Raw genomic sequence first — 16768 nt, 5'->3', positions numbered from 1 at the left:
CTCTAACAAAAACTTAGTTTAATTTTTTGCTCTCCTCTTTTCCATATTTTCAAAATTCTCTCTTTTCTCAATGGTAGTTACTGTCATGTATGTGTTAACCATTTAACTGTACAAAAATGTATTTTTACACAGCAAACTTTGTATATATTCACAAAGGTGGGACACACTTTATTGCATCAATTACCCCCCCCCCCCCACAACAATGTTTTCAAGATTCAAAAGCACTGAACCTGATTAAAATAGGAAAGCACTTGGTTGTAATGGATCAACATAAAATACATAAGCTCGATTAAAAAAAACTTTTACAAAACATGTATATATGTAATATATTTTTTCCTGACTTGTTTTCCTATCAATTACAATGTAATATATAGAGTCCAGCATTGGTTTGTAAAGCAAACACACTGTGTTTTAATACTTTAACTGTTTTAGAATGCTGGCTGCAATACTGACTTGTCTATGCTACTTTTATATTGTAATGTTCTTGCATCTAGATGAATATTGAACTAATTCAATATAGTAAACTTATTGAAATCTAGGCAGATGTATTTTATATTGTTATTGTCCAAAGGACAAGGAAGTTTTACTAACTTAAAAGTAGTTCAATATATTGAATTGTTCACTTTGTCATCAGAATGCATGGAGAGAATTAAATAGACGGGGAGAGGTAGATTTAGACATTCCGTAGCATATGTTATAAAAAGCTCTTAAACAACACATTTCTACCTTTACACAATGTGTGTACGAGTGCTAATAAAAAGTTTTTTAAAAACCATCATACTACATATTAAAAGTCCCACATTTGATAAGAAAAAATATATAAATAAATCAGCGCTAAGTCCTTCATAACTTCAACTCATCTAGAACTTTCTTTACATCATCAAAAACCTGTAAGTAAAAAATAAACATTATTTTATATTTTGAGATATGCTATTTTTAGAATAGTAATAATTAAATTTATATAAGATATCTGATTTCCAATTTGTACACTTAGTTCAGAATATGATAAAAATCAGCTCCAGGGTCCAAAGTTACAAAATGTACAAAAAAAATTCCCTGAGCTCAAGCTCAGATCTTAGGTATTTGATTGGTCAAAAACTGCTACAAATTGTACACTGACAGTGACTGTTGAAATTCCTCAGATTTGGGACAGAACTCAGAAAAAAAGTTTTATAACCTCCAGGCCAGGAATAACTTTATTAGTACCAATATTTTGCAAGCATCTGCCTGCTTCTAGTAAATGCCTAAATTTTATTGCTCAAATAAGTAGCTGTTGGAGTTAATTTTCAGTCACCTCAACAATTTAACAGTAATGATGCATTTTTCCAGCTATCACTGGTGGAGAAAGAACTATGGCGCCTCTGTCTTTCTCAGGCATGAGTGGGCAGCCATGTAAATCAGCTTACACTCTTTAAATCAAATGGTGCTGAATATTTAACTAATTCTCAGTCACGTCATAACTAACTGAAATATTGCAATTTTCCAGCTACCACTGGTAGAGGAAGAAGTATATGGTGACCTGTGCATTATTTCGGGCATGAGCGGGCACCTACTATAATCAGCTTACATTCTTTAAATTGTGGCCAGCAAATGATGCTGCATCTTTTATTTTATATATACACACAGGAAAGCATTTTGCACAAAGATTTTGCACACAAACACAAGAACGGCTGTCATTGATGGAAAATTTTGTATTGATATATCAAATCTTGAATATCAACAATATATCCAATTCAATAGCTTGTACATTAATTATTTGTAACTATTAAACTGTTATCATGGTGTATGCAAGCAGGTTTCATACATCACAAATACAGAATACCAAACAAAGAAATGTTTACTTGTTATGATATCTTAAAGAATTTTGAAAATTAAATCTAGTGTTCAAATTTAAGGCAAGGCAAAGAGAAAAGTTATTCTTTGCACAAAATAGAGTGATATTTTCACAAGACATGAAGAAATGGGTTTTACAATTGTATCAATATTCTGAATTGAAAATTAATATTGTATCAATTGATAAATCAATACTGCGATATTCAACACAAATGATATCACAAGAAATGTCTACCACTACAGGAGTAATTGCTGAGTAAAAGTCAATATAAGCTCCCCTGTTGCTATAAAGGGCAGAAAAGAAGATAAAATGTAGAGTTCCTAATGTTGTTTTTCTGTTGGATACTAGAACAAAAGAAATGTACTTATTCTTTTCTATGGTATCAAATGAGTGATAAGCGAATATAACTTACTTCATCCGGTGTTTTTTCTGCATGTAAATGACTCACTAAATCTAGAGCTTTATAATGGTCTATAATTGGCATTGTTGAATTGTTATATGTGTGAATTCTGAAACAAGGAAACAAAAGATTTTTTGTAAATTCTGAAATAATAAGACAAAATTTGTTTTCCCTGAGAAAGAAAAGGAATAAAAGTACAAAAGCACTGATATTTCATACACTATTAATTTGTAAATTTACAAACACTGGAGTCTAGCACAATGGAGACTAGTATATTTGACTATAACCAGACTCTATACTGCTGCAATCTTAATTTCAGCATTCAGATATCAAAACCCCTCTTATTAACAATGGGTGATTCCAAATTCAAAACAGGACATGTCCATTATGAATATTCAGGTGTATATGGCTTTGAATTTGGAACAGTCTACTTGTAATTCAGGGTATATAGATATCATAATACCTACTATATTTTGATAAAGAAAAAATGTATAAATACTTCTTTTTACTTAAATAATTCAATGTAGCAAACAGCAGACTTCCTTACAGATAAAACAGTGTCCCTTTTTGAGATTAAAGTTAAGAGTTATAACAATCAAGAACTGGTGTAAATTCGTTATTTTTTTGTCTTTTTAAAATGCTTCATGGAAGAATGATATCTTTTTTTTAATTAAAGTGAATAGTAATGATAAAGAACTTGTGTCGACTTGTGACACTTTTTTAGTATTAAAATGCTTCATATAAGAATGTAAATACCTCTTTTTTAAGCTTTCCATATTGTCATCTGACCTGCCACTTGTTTTACCTCTATTTAGACATCTATCTACACACACCTACAAATATTACAAAATGATCTGTTATTTTGCTCTGTTGTTTAGGAAATAGATATCAATAATAATACCTTTCAATTTTATAATTTACTTGGCATGAAGAAAAAATTACTTAAGTGGCCCAACAAAATTTCTGTAAATATCAATCAGAATTTACCTGTAATGTTCAATTTTTAAAAAAAGAGTGGAGCAGTCTCTTTATATTTTTGGCAGAATCATATTTTATCTCAACCATTTTCCAATATCAAACTGTTGGTCAATCACTATTATAATTAACAGTCCATTTTATTTTTTTGAAATGTTTAGTCAATTCAGCTAAACTTTATAATGAAAATATGAGGCATAATGTGCCTAATTTATATTTACTTACATCCTCACGACAATCAAAGAATAACACACGTCTTACAGTCGCCACACCGTCCATTGCTTTATTCCATCCATCCAAATTATCTTTGTTCCTTGGAAAACCGTCAATTAAAAAATTCTTTTTGCCACTATCTTCCATTGCCTGAATAAAAAATTAACCTTCTAAATATACATCTTATTATATGTAAACTTGTAATCAGAATTAAAAACACCATTTTATTTTCATTTACAGACGACCATTTCTTGCACCCGTAAATCTGTCTCTTATTCATTTTTTTTAAATTTTGACCCAAAATATTTAAATTTTGAAACTATGTTTGCTTACAAAAGACCTTTCTACATGACAGCCTGCTTTTTTCATTGCCACTTCAGGGATTTTTTCCAGAACTTTGAGAACATGATCCATATCCATGGAATTGGGAATTTCGGCGATGCTTTGATAAAAATTTGGGAAAAATGCATGACTGAAATTTTGCAGTGAATAAAGTGATTAAATGAATGCAAACAATCACTGTCTAGGATGGCATCTTAAAACATTTAAGCACTATTACAGTAAAGAAGCTCTTATTTTCAAAGATTTGAGAATTCAATATTCAATATTTTTATTTTGTAACTTTCAATTGGGGATATGACCCAATAATACAAAATAAGCCAAAAAATATCCCTGCACTTACATGCAAGCCCTCATGATTTTTAAAGGAGTTAAGCTGTTACTGCACAAAGGTGACAATACTGATATGTGATGTACATGTAAACTGTGTGATGACAGCTCATCAAATAATGAAGTTCAGAGTTACCTGCCCTGACACTTGTCCCAGCTATTTCCTCACATGAAAGAATTTACAGTCAGAGGCCATAGTAATGATGGGCAATAAAATAAGAAGATGAAAAATGATATTTTTTAAACTTACACGTTGAAGCAGGGAACAAGTTATTTCTACTGGTACAATGGTACCAGCACGTATATGGCCCTCAATCTCCTCCCCAAATTGTGACCCGGCTCTTTGTCTTTCCTCCCTCAGAAGGTCCCCTGCACTCAAATGTTTATAATCGTAATTCTAAAGAAAAGACAATGACAGAATTTACTTATATTGATCAAACATGAAAAAATGAACCTTCAATGAATACATTATTAATAAACTTCACTGCATTTATGCACCTACATGGTGCAAGCTTGAAGCTAAAAATGTCACTTTTTAAAGCTGTATCAAAGATTTATCATTTCTGTAGTAATTAAAACAAGTGGTATAAATCATAATAGAAAATTATTTCATGAAAAAGTTATCATATCAGGTCATCATTCTAATATTAGGTTTACATCTTTACCTTAATAAATTCATTCAAAAATCCTGTTACTATTAAGAAAAAAAAAAGAATTTTGTTTCCAGTCTCCCTTCTGCACCCTAACTCTTTGCTTTAGTACTTTCTTTTCAAAATCTTTTGCTTTAAACTATGTATATAAAATTACATAAAACATAAAATAAAAACATACAATCTTTCTTAAGAAACATAACTATTTTTTTAATTTGCCTTTCTTTTTTATTTGCCTTTCAGACAGACTTGATGTCAGAAATTACATTTACAACAAATTAAATACTTATTTGATTACAACAATTGTTCATTCTTATCTTTAATTAAAGCACTCTTACCTTAACTATAAGATCACATTGTGTTCCTTTACCAGCTCCTGGTCCACCCAGTACAAATAATACATTGTATTTGGCCATGATATTTGAGGTATGAATACTTCGTAAAGATATACGTCCAACTGTTGAGGCAGCAGTTAGTCCTCGTAACACACAACTCACTAAAGAAACCAGCTTGACTCTGTGTTACCTAATATTCCTATAAGAAAAAACCAAAATATTTACACACACACACACAAAAACACAAAACAAACAAATGATATCACTGCAAGAGGAGTAACATTATAATAATGAAAATACAGTCAAAAATTAAAAACTTAAACATCTGAACTTATACAAACTTATATTTGCATTGTATTTAATTAATGTTTTATTATCAACAATAAATAGGAAATAACAAATTTTAACTTATTAAATTTCCTTAAGGCCATCTGATTAAATATGCCAAAGATTATTATCAACAAATGAACATGCCATGATGAAATCTTATCAAACAGAAATGAGACAAAACAAAAAGAGTGCGCCCACAGAAGTTTTTATTTGTTAAATACAAATTTTTAAATAAATCAAGGGAAAATTTACATTGCTGTTTTGAGGATGCTTAGGGTAATTAATCTGATAAGTTAATAAATATCAAAAATGATTGAACATCATCATTATAGTATAAATCTAAAATAAAATAAAACTGGAAAATTGCCATTTTTTGTCATACGAAAACAATTTTGAAGAACATTTAAAATTGCTAAATCAAATAACATGTACTAATATCTGATGCATTTTTACAACAAGAGCTCAGCATGTGGTGTATATGCTCGTCTGTTTTAAAAATTCTTAGTCAAAAAGGGGCATAACTCAAAACATTTTGCTTTCAGAATCATGCCCTTTGTCTTACAACTGCACAATCATGATAAGAAAGTATTCCAAGTTTCATGTTGATTACAAATGTACTTGTAAAATGTTTGAATAATGGCCAACAGCAAAGGTTTTGCACAACAACAACCCCGCAGACATCATAATAGTTCAACTTTATATTCTAAACAGACAAGCTTAAAATGTATGTTACTTTATTTATGTGCATTTCAAGTTTTTCATATTAAAGAAACTATTCAGCTGGATTATGGAAAGTCTCTCACTACTTAAGCATGAAGTAATTTATGATAAAGGTCCACCATAAGTACACTTTGACTGATAAAGCTAGAGAGAATAACCTGCCAACTTAGCTTAAAGTAGCATGCCTCCAGATAAGTGAAAAAATTTCACTAAATCAAATTTGTGAAAAATGTACAAAGATTTTAGGAAAAGTAGATTGATTCAAGATTCAAGTAATAATTTACATGTTATGAGCAATCAATGGTGACTTTTTCATTATGTGTCACTATAATTATAAGAGTATTTTTTTGCATATTTTGACCTTTATTGTAATTAACGTGGGTTAAAAGTGTCATTTATAATGTGTAAATTGCTTCCTTTTGGTTACTATAATACTATACTTTTAATTTCAATTTCAAAATTTTCATGAAAATAAGCAAAAATCTGGAGGCATGCTGCTTTAAGGTTAGAATCTCAACATTGTGGGTCTGATTCCTGGGCTGGCCAAATATAATTACTCAGCAGTCTTTCCGATGAGAGTTTAAATCAAGGTCCCACATATGAGTGCTAAAACACTTGGCATGCTAAAGAACCAGGAGAAGCTTCTGTATTTTTATGTATCTTGCCTTATCCTCCAAAATCTAAAATGACTAACACTGTCAAGGAGGACTCACCCATATGGACAACTTGTGGTAAGTATAAATAAACTCAAATACACACACACATGCTAAGAGTCTTTTTATGAACTAAGAAAAAATATTGAACCATACAGCTATGACCACAATATCAATGTTTTTACTTATATATAAAATATTGATTTGGATATTTCGTAATGTCTGTATTCTGATATAGATTTCATCAGTAATTAAATGAAGCTTAAGGCAAAAACACAAGCTGTATACATGCATAACAGATAACAACATGAATTTCAGCTCTATAATTGTTTTCTAGGAACTACAGTTTAGCCTTATATATAGGTGAATGCTAATTTCATGTCTTATATAGGTGAAAGCTAATTTAGCCTAATGCAGGTAAAAGATAGCCCAAGTTTTTGTCATATATGATGTGCTCCTCAGTGATCCTTTTTGTGAAACTTGTATCCATCTCCATGACTTATTATATTTTATTAGTGTTCTTGTGTTAATGTATATTGTGTTGGTCAGGTATGATATCCTTTATACATGTATTAAGTATTTACTGTCCATTCCCATATTTCTACCCTCTTTCTTGGCGTTTCCTACCTCCTACTGAGGCCCATTTTTGGACAAAGCATCTTTGACCTGACCTGTGTTATATATATATCTGTGCTATCTTCATACCATTCCATGCCCTGCATTTTTAGCCCACCACCCTGTCTCAAATTGATTTCCAGTTCCAGTTAATGTAGTGACCATGGCACAGATCCTCTCTATTTTTGTGTCAATTTCTGGCAAAAAATCTGTTTATTGACAAAGACTCAACAGCAGCTATATTCTAAATGAATTTCCAAATTTTTCTGTATTTCTCCTTCATTAAGATTAGAATAAATACAAAAACATGAAATATAGAATTATATATATTTCTATATCTTTATTCTGATATTTACGGTGTTCCGTTTGGACAATCGTTACTTTAAATTTAGTCTTTACCCGTGATGCATGATGGTACAATGGTGGAAATGCGTTGGTACGATGGTGCCCAGCAAACACATGACGTTAAAATAACGTCGGATTAATGTTAGATTTTGGTCACGACATCGCCGACCAAAATACGACGTAAATCTGACGTTAAAATACCGATGTCTAATAGACGTTTCTTTTTGACGTCGTACTAACGTCAGGTTATGGTCGGTGTCCTGACGGTAGGTAAAAAAAAATAACAAAAAATAATCCTTATTCGCTGTTGTAATCATTTAAACTTTTTTTCAAATGTTATTTGGATTACAAATGAAGTGTTGTTATATAAATACAGACCAAGATCGCGGCGCTGCAACCTAATAAAACATAAAGGTGGCGCTGTATATACGCAAGTTACATGTGTTATTGTTATGAAATCTATTTATAGCTACAGATCTGTTTACAAGTTCCAATCATTTAACGTTGTAATATTATCATTTGTGGTACATTATATGTATCAAAATGACGAGTTTTTAATAGTGCTTTAACATTTAATCATAGTGACAGAAAAGGGAAAGAAAACATAATTAACCTTTAATTCGAATCTAAAGTCACGTGGATGGAAATTTAAATTCGTAGGCGTTACGTTTTGGCTGTCGGTCAGGAATCGGGATGCATTTATAAGTGAATATTATAGGTTTTCTTGAACAAAAAGGTCAGTACAATTTATTTAGATTTATTTCTACTTTGTATTTGATAAATAATTGCATGATTGCAAGCACTCTTAAATATAATTATCATTATTTGAACAGCTGAAGTAAAATGTCACACAAATTCGCGATAATGCCTAATGATAAATCTTTTTAAAATTGACATGTTTTAACTCTGCTTGTGAAGAGTTTATAATATGCCTTTCAGTACTACCAAAGAGAATGCTTAGATTTCATATTTTTCTTAAACTGTGATGTTTTTGTCAGTTTAAATCTGAGAATTGAGAATGAATTTGTACGATTTCGAGCATTTCGGACCAAGACGTTTCGGTCCCAAATAACCAAAAACGTTCCGGTCCCAAATAACGCAAGACGTTTTGGTTCCAGACATTTCGGCATTAAATCTTTAATTTAAAACTATGAAATATTTTAGACTTGCGTAACCGTTCTATTTCAAACGTAGAATATATACATAAGTTAGAATAAAATTTTCTTTTCAGGTAGTTAAAGTGTTGGACATGCTCTCAAAGGTCGGAGGGACGGAAACACGTGAATATGTAAAAAGAAACATATGAAAGTAAGATTTTTGTAAATTCTATTACATACTTTAATCCATACTAAACTGGAGTTTAAAAGCGGCTTTTTAAATGTTCAGTATTTATGTTTACTTTTAATTTTTGTTAAAGCTCTCTTATTAAAAGCTGGCAAAATTGTTCATTAAGTTAAGATAACCATGAAAACATTTTTGCTTGTTATTTTTACATGTTTAATAAATTTCTTTTTTTTTCAGTGAAAATGATGTCACACACGCTATTGGGCGCTACAAAGGGGTGCTGAAAGAAGGTCATATCTTAAAGCATCACACCTCAAAATTCGTGCTAATTCTCATGGATATCTAAAAGTATAACTTTGTGAAGTAACTAAAAGGCAGCAATTTATACATTACTGACAATTATCAAAGGAGGTCAAAATATGCAAAATGGCACTAAATGTTTTAGAAATGCTGTAGAAATATAGTTAAAGTACTGAAAATCTGTCATTAATTGATTGAAACATTATTATCAGAATCTTTTAACTTTTCTTAAAATTATAATATTTTCATTGTTTTATTTGATAAGGCAAACTTTGATAGAAATGTGCATACATTGATTTGTTCTTTAATATTCGTACATGTTTTCTTAGTTTCATTTATGTCATTGTTTTTGTAATACTTTTTGTTTTGTAATTAACTTATGTTATGTTTTATTTTGTTTAATGTATGAAAATTATTTAACCTTGCAGAATTTACTAAAATTGTATGTATGTATCAGCTTAAAATTGCACCTTTTTCTTAAATTAAAAAAGCATGAAACACATTTTTGCTTTTAGTTTTCTGTTATACATTTCATTTGAGGGAAAGTTACTTAATAGAATGAGTTACATTAAATTAGATCAAATCAGGATAAGCCAGAAAATATTTATGACGTGGTGAAACAAAAAGGATTAGGGGAATGATAAGATGAAGATCAGGAAATGATCAGATTTAGGGCAGAAAGGGTTAATATTAAGGTCGGAAAATGGTCAGATTGAGGTCGGAAAATGGTTAGAAACTGGTTAGATTTAGGTCGGAAAATGGTCAGATTGAGGTCGGAAAATGGTCAGATTGAGGTCGGGAAATGGTTAGATAATGGTCAGATTTTGGTCAGAAAAAGGTTAAATAATGGTTAGATTCTGACGTCTACCTGACGTCAGATTATTACGTCAAAAAAACTTTCAAATCCAACCGTTTTTCCGACCGTCATCCGACGTCAGAACCTGACTTAAATCTGACGTCGGTATGACGTCTTGTGTTTGCTGGGTGAAAACACGATGGTGAAATTGCCATAGTATGATGGTGAAAATGTGATGTGACATCACGTTTTCATCATCATGCCATCACATTTTCACCATCGTACCATTGCGTTTTCACCAACCGTGCCATCGCGTTTTCACCATCATACCATCGCATTAATTATCACCATCATGTCATCACATTATCACCATCGTACAATTGCAGTTTCACTATTGTACCATCGCGTTCTTCAAAAATTATTTGTCACATAAACATGAAAAAGGGGAAATAGTTCTCAAAAAAGTGATAGTAGATCTAACCAATTATTTTTCTTTCTGTTTATGTCAGATATTATCTTAGTCCAATAGATTAGACGTTACAGGCTTGTTATAGTTTTATGTTGGTCAAGCCTTTACGTCTAATAGTTATTGCTCAAAAACGCGTAGCATTTTGAAAAATTAAAAAAATGTCTGTTGACTTGCCTTTCAAGCTTTATTCAAAAGCTTATCTTCTGTTCTTTCAATTGCATGGTCTATCATTAACAAAAACTTTCAAACAATGTACTTATCAATTAAAAATAAAATATAAATATCAGTCTATTTCGCTCATCGGCCATACTGGTTAAGTAAAGCGTTTTACAGATTGATTCCAATTTTTTGAACGGAAAAATATATTTGAACACACTGACGGTGCATGGGCAATTATTTCGTTGAAAAAATATTCCGTTAGAAACTTCTGGAGTCATTTAAACGCTTGCATTTGAATTAGCCAATCAGATTTCGCGCACTGTATGGCGGCCATTTGTATATCAGCTGTACAAAGAATTTAATTAAATGAGAGGATTTAATCATGACTTTTCGGTTGTGACAGTTCAATTATTTTGTTTAAAGGTATTTATTTTTTAGTTTTGTTCATAAATAGGTCAAAATTAATGTAAATACACGCTGTTTTAATTGTTTAAATTCATTAGATCTAAATCGATGTCTAATGTCAATTTTTTTGCTACACGATTTTGCAAAGATCTGTTAAGACCTAACGTAACATGGAAAATGAAAAATGTAAAATATCAGATTAATGAATGATAAATATGAAATAGGTTACGTATAGGTCTTATAATTAGGACTAATATTATCTGATTATGCTCAATAAACTAACAAAGTTTAAAAGAAATATCTTTATTATTTTTCTAGAAATATGATTTTTTATGTCATAAGCCCGATGGGGTATTTTCACCAGCCTGTTCTAATTATCGATCGACTTGAGACTTGAAAATTATCACAGGGGGCCCACACAGTGTTTGGATGGTATATACTGCTTGATAGTGACCTTAAAATGAGATTTTAGTCATAACCTTATAATATGTATATAAATATAGACAAGGGGCATTACTCGCTAAATAGAGAATTTTCGATCACCCTCAAATTCATGCGAGATTTTCACTAATTAAATAAAAAATTCCAAAAAACTATACTGCGTTGCATAGCTTATATAATCCACAATTGATAAACACTAACTCTTTTCTGATTCCCTTAGCCCATTTAAAGAAATTTACTCAAACCGTTCACTTCTGTCACAAAATTGCTTAGTCGTACGAGATGTCGCAACACCAAATTCCCACGGGTAAACTATCAATTTTAAAAGGGGTAGGTACAAATAAACGCATGCAAACAATAACACAACATAGTTTCTATTACCTACCTGCGCAAATAGTCGTGAAGCGCTCTATATTCGTCTGTTGCGAAACGAAATCTTCAAATCAGTGCAGAAATCTGCTTCGGCGAATACATGTTGGAAATTCTGGTTCATGGTGTATGGAAACCTTTCATTGGTTGTCGTTATAACAAAGTTCCTACCGAACCAATGAAAGTCTCGATTACACCGGCTGGTCACGTGACCGGGGTTTCCCCAAGATGTCTACGTCGAAGCAGATTTCTGCTCTGATTTGAAGATTTCGTTCGAAACAGACGAATATAGAGCGCTTCACGACTATTTGCGCAGGTAGGTAATAGAAACTATGTTGTGTTATTGTTTGCATGCGTTTATTTGTACCTACCCCTTTTAAAATTGATAGTTTACCCGTGGAATTTGGTGTTGCGACATCTCGTACGACTAAGCAATTTTGTGACAGAAGCAGTGATTAATCTAGATGTGCGTCTTGCGTAAAATACGCATAAAAATCGAAAAAGACGCACAGTTTCAAAATATGTGCGTTCAATCTGACGCATGCTAATCAGGAAGTTTATAATCCAAAATATCACGATTAGTGATTTCTATGTACAGATTGATTACTTTAATTTTATTAGTTGAATAATTTTTCAATTTCTTCAGTTGAATAATTTAATTTCCGATGATATCAGGTGCAAGACTAATGAAACGTTAAATCCCAAGCATTTGTTGCTTGTGATCGGTAACCGCCCATTATCGGCATTAGCCAATCAGAGCGTCCATTTTGCGTAAGAGCGATTCGCCTACAATGGTGAAATATGCAGACATTGGCGCTAAAAAATGAGAAGGGCACAGGAAAATCGTCAGCAAATGGCCAAAGGCGCATCAGACTTATATTGTATGTTATTTAGTCATCCAGACAAAATACGGTACCAACAGCAAACAGGTTACCCATTTCCCCTGTATTACGCTATTCTTGAGTTTATCCATTTCCCTATAGCATTTTTCCAAGTTATCTACTTACCTAATCCCTTTCCCACCTACTACTGCATTTCTACTACCGTAAATTTAATCCAATAAAGCAAAAATCATTTATCTACTTAATATTAATTATCGGTAACTGAAAAAAGTGTTGCTATTTTAAGAAATGCTGTAAGTTAACAGTATTAATCTGACAGGTGTGTAATGATTTCCCCCCTAAGGTCACTCAAGTTCACGCGGATAGTGTAAATAAAAAAAGATGTTCTATTACGTCATCAGAATATTTGACAGGGTGATTAACCAATCAGGGTAACATTGTGCATGGAACTTTTTTTCATGATCAAAAGGTCTGTCTGTGTATGCTTTCCTACACAGAGGCATACAAGGAGCAATAAAAATCGTCAGTATGTATACAGTGTGAGAGGACATTTGTGCAAATTTACGAACAATTAAAAATGGATAATGCACAGTATTAGACATTAGTAGTAAGAAAATATAATTTATGAAAATTAAGATTTTGAGCAGCCAAGAAAAATTGTTTTGCCTGCAATTAATATTAGTTACCAAAAATACGTTTTTATGCACTTTAATTACTTAATCGCTTGTTATAAAAACATGCAAATCATGTCAAGGATCTGCTATTAAAAAGACGCATTTTTTTGCTACATGACTCATGGATTTTTCTACAGGACTCATTGTTTTCAAACATGTGCGTCATCCGACGCATTGTAAGGAATTTCTAGATTAATCACTGCAGAAGTGAACGGTTTTGAATAAATTTCTTTAAATGGGCTAAGGGAATCAGAAAAGAGTTAGTGTTTATCAATTGTGGATTATATAAGCTATGCAACGCAGTATAGTTTTTGGAATTTTTTATTTAATTAGTGGAAAATCTCGCATGAATTTGAGGGTGATCGAAAATTCTCTATTTAGCGAGTAATGCCCCTTGTCTATATTTATATACATATTATAAGGTTATGACTAAAATCTCATTTTAAGGTCACTATCAAGCAGTATATACCATCCAAACACTGTGTGGGCCCCCTGTGAAAATTATGCTTTATTAGAAAAATCTAGCAGTTTAGTTGTCAAAAGTAAAATTTAAAAAAAAAATAGTTTCATACGATTTCAAAATTGTTGCTTTGCATAAATACAAAATTCACTCAAAACTTATTGCGTAAAACTTATATGTGACAATAAATAATAAATTTACTCCCACCTTTTTGGAATATTACGTGAAAATAGGTTAACGTGGACAACCCGGAAGTGCAATTTATTTGTTTGGCAGAGTATAAAATATTTACCATATTACTACATGTTGTTGTCGTCCGAATTTCAAAATTTCTCATAATCACTATTAATTAACTTAAGCGTGGACTTGAAATGGCTTATGGAAATGGAATTTTAGGAAGAAGAAAAACAATCATATTTTTATTTCTTTTCAAGATAATACTTAGTTAAGAGACTTCAGCGAACAGGTTTTATAGTACTGCTAGACCTGTCGCAACGTCCATATAAAGTTATGGAAGCCAGAACTAGATAATACTATACAGTTTGGCGTTAAAATGTTATCCAAATATTGATCGTCATTAAATTTTGATCCAGTTGTTATTATAATTTCTATTTCAATTTGTAAATTTCGTCCTCCAGTAAATATTTAGCATTAAAAAACAAAAACAAAACAACATGATGATGTTATTTTAGCCTAATATGACCAATGTTAGCAAGAAAAATGAAATCAATCGTGAAATTTTGAGACCTGAATGCCAATTAATGTACTCATAGAGTAATATATAAGTCTCTATATAGTATGCAGTTTTTAATTGCTGCAGCAATTAATAAAACCTGTCAAATCCTTCGCATCTTATTCCACAACAATCATTATGCTTAACACCCGCGATAGTTTTGCCACTCCAAAATTCCATATCAATGACAATTGTACTCCGTCTAGTCTCATTTTCACCACCAGAGTCCAAAAATTTATATCAAAATCCTTATTTTACTCGAAGTAACAAGTTTTGTCAAAATGTTGTTCACAATACTGATTATATTGGACTCATACACAGCTGCAAAACCTAGCGTCTCCAACCAATAATTTATTAATCAAACCAATGTTTGTAGTTGTTGTTGTTTTGATTTTTTTTTGTATTTACCAACGGACAGGTTTATTAAGTATCATTTTATACCAAAATACGACAAATGATAGAAAAAATAAAGCTTTTTTATAGGTGTTGGGGCATTCTTCTTTTCCAAAAGTCAAGACGAGGGTGCTTTTCCGTACACCAAGTGTGTACTTTTTGAAAAAGGTATTTTTGTTATAAATAAAGAATTACAAAAAATAAATATACTTTAAACTTTCATTTTTTTACCAAATTTTGAAAATCAATTCGTTGATAATTAAAGAATTTACTTTTTCTAACCGAATGTCAGAGGGCATTTTTCAGGTGTTAAATGATAAACTTCGAAGCAAAATATCTAATACTTCTAATTAATTATTTTAAACTTAAGAGGCATCCAAGAACCCTACATGTACTTCCTGTAAAATAATAATAATAATAATAATAATTATAAATTAATAATAATAATAATAATACTCGTCGTCGTCGTCGTCATCATCATCGTCATCACTATCATTAACTGTATCACTTTGTTGAAGGATGAATGTTAGTGTGCATTGTATTTATATCGATATTTTCATAATACGTAAATATCTTCAAATATTATTATATTGTATATCATTGTTGTACCTATGACAACTATGTTCGTCTTGTAAACTTATTGAGAATTCGTAAATAATACTAATGTTGTTGAATTTGTCAAATATTTTATAATCACTGGACAGTGGAAATGACGAGAATACATTCATTTGTTACCAAAATTATTATACTTGGTATTTAGAGAGAATAGTGATAATATACATGTATTGTTACATGTTAAAATTCATGGCACACTAATGAGGTAATATTGTAAATAGAAAGATATCTACATTACATGTCAAATTGCCGACTATTCTCTTTTATAAGGTAAAAAAACATAAACATGGTTGGGAACGATACTGATTCTACTGGACTCGTACGGACAGCTGCAAAAACCTATATCAGACTTGGCCAATGCCTTATCCAATTAATTTGCCAGCTGTTTACTCGTCAAGCAGAATTTAGTATTGTACTAAACAAAGATGAGCCGCGCCATGACAAAACCAACATAGTGCGTTTGCGACGAGCATGGATCCAGGCCAGCCTGCGCATCCGCGCTGTCTGATCAGGATCCATGCTGTTCGCTATCAGTTTCTCTACTTGTAATAGGGTTTATAAGACAAATATATATAGATGCAATACTGACACATACATACAATAGGACAAAGAGATGCAATACAAACACATATATACAATAAATACAAATTTATGTATAAAGAAATAGTAGATAAGGCTACTTTTCATCACAACAACCGACTTTGAAGCACCATTGGACTTTACAAAAAGAGCAATTAAGGACTGTGAAATCAAATAGCTTTTGTTTGTATCAAAGTAATGTAAAATAAAGACAGCAATTACATGTATTCATCACGATGACAAGTTATACAAAGAACTTGACATTTATAATTGATGAGTCAACGGGCTCTTTAAATATATCCTTCTCCCGTTCTATACAGTTGTCAAAAAACCTTACGTTCAAGTAAGTTTTATTCATGAATTAGGCCAAGTCAATTGCAATTTATGTTTTTCATTCTTGGATTGAAATAAATGCATATACATGCACATTAAGACTAGATTTGACAGGCTTTGCTTTAGTTAATTTCAATACTCCAAAACTTTATATATCAAATTTTTTTTCTTTTTTTC

At 31.3% G+C, this 16768-nt stretch overlaps 1 protein-coding gene and 1 long non-coding RNA gene across 2 annotated transcripts; one reads left to right on the top strand and one right to left on the bottom strand.

Annotated features, from left to right (window-relative positions):
* Positions 1-352: 352 nt before the first annotated feature.
* Positions 353-14238, bottom strand: LOC132738338 (UMP-CMP kinase-like). The gene is made up of 7 exons (XM_060725821.1): positions 14146-14238; positions 5080-5275; positions 4342-4488; positions 3435-3572; positions 2991-3067; positions 2247-2343; positions 353-888 (listed from the first exon to the last, which is right to left on the bottom strand). The coding sequence occupies exons 2-7, from the start codon at positions 5155-5157 to the stop codon at positions 844-846; spliced, it is 582 nt and encodes a 193-aa protein (XP_060581804.1). The 5' UTR covers positions 5158-5275; positions 14146-14238; the 3' UTR covers positions 353-843.
* Positions 8207-10312, top strand: LOC132738337 (uncharacterized). Its single transcript, XR_009626861.1, has 3 exons — positions 8207-8475; positions 8971-9047; positions 9261-10312. It is a non-coding gene; the product is annotated as an uncharacterized LOC132738337 (long non-coding RNA).
* Positions 14239-16768: the final 2530 nt, after the last annotated feature.

This window comes from Ruditapes philippinarum, unplaced genomic scaffold, assembly GCF_026571515.1.
Source record: "Ruditapes philippinarum isolate M1 unplaced genomic scaffold, ASM2657151v2 ctg11507_1_1_1_1, whole genome shotgun sequence".
Taxonomy (NCBI): Eukaryota; Metazoa; Mollusca; class Bivalvia; order Venerida; family Veneridae; genus Ruditapes; species Ruditapes philippinarum.
The sequence above is the reverse complement of the archived record's forward strand: the minus strand, read 5'-3'. Positions and strand labels throughout refer to the sequence as shown.